General features: G+C 34.7%; 1 protein-coding gene across 2 annotated transcripts in view; it reads left to right on the plus strand.

Moving 5' to 3' along the window:
- LOC127743929 (ycf3-interacting protein 1, chloroplastic) overlaps positions 1-758 on the plus strand; it is a 3,792-nt gene that overhangs the window by 1,850 nt on the left and 1,184 nt on the right. For both annotated transcript variants that reach the window (XM_052256157.1, XM_052256156.1), the window contains exon 4: positions 183-263. In XM_052256157.1, coding sequence (XP_052112117.1) covers positions 183-263 — 81 coding nt within the window. The remainder of the gene's footprint in view (positions 1-182; positions 264-758) is intronic.

A 758-nucleotide genomic window follows, 5' to 3' on the forward strand; every position in this document is an offset into this window, starting at 1 on the left:
CGATAGCTTCTAATTATATGCTTTTGAAACCCGAAAGTTAAGGGAATGAGAGCATAATCAGCAATTCATTGTCTGAAAAGCTATACATCTTGTGCACCTCCGTTATGCTTCCTTGGCTTTTAATTCCAGTATAAAATTGATTGCTGCTTATGGAAAAACTAGTCTAATTTTACATTTACTAGGTGAATGAAGGAAAAGTTCCAAAGGATAGAGTTGCTCTGAAAATGCTTGCTGAGGAATTGGCTGCATGGCCTAATTTGGAGGTATGATTCAATTTGAGCATGTGATAACGTCTGCTTCAACATGCAATATATCTTGATCATTCTTCTAAGATTGTCGATAGTTTTGTGCTTTATGGAGGTGTTATCATTTGTTTTCTCAATGGCCTCTGAAATGCATCATACCAGTAAAATCGCCTTCTAAATAAGGCACTCGCACTTGAGTAGCTTCTTGTGTTTTTGCCTTAAACATGCATCTTTATGGCGTCAAGAAAGTTCTACCGGAATAATCTTCTCTTCGTTGACCGTTTTCGTTTTTAATAATATTATTTACACAAATAGCTATGAACAATTCATGTCTTAAATGCTCTGAATTAAACTTTGTGCATGTTGAACCAAACTAATCTGTTAGACCAAAGGTTTTGATCAAATTATAATTCAACGAGTAAAATTATGATAAAATCTATGCCATTAGATTATCTTGATGCATGATTCACCAAGTTTGTCTTGGTGCTTCACATTGTCCTTGTTTGTTACCTT

Source organism: Arachis duranensis, unplaced genomic scaffold, assembly GCF_000817695.3.
Source record: "Arachis duranensis cultivar V14167 unplaced genomic scaffold, aradu.V14167.gnm2.J7QH unplaced_Scaffold_165934, whole genome shotgun sequence".
In the NCBI taxonomy this organism is placed as follows: domain Eukaryota; kingdom Viridiplantae; phylum Streptophyta; class Magnoliopsida; order Fabales; family Fabaceae; genus Arachis; species Arachis duranensis.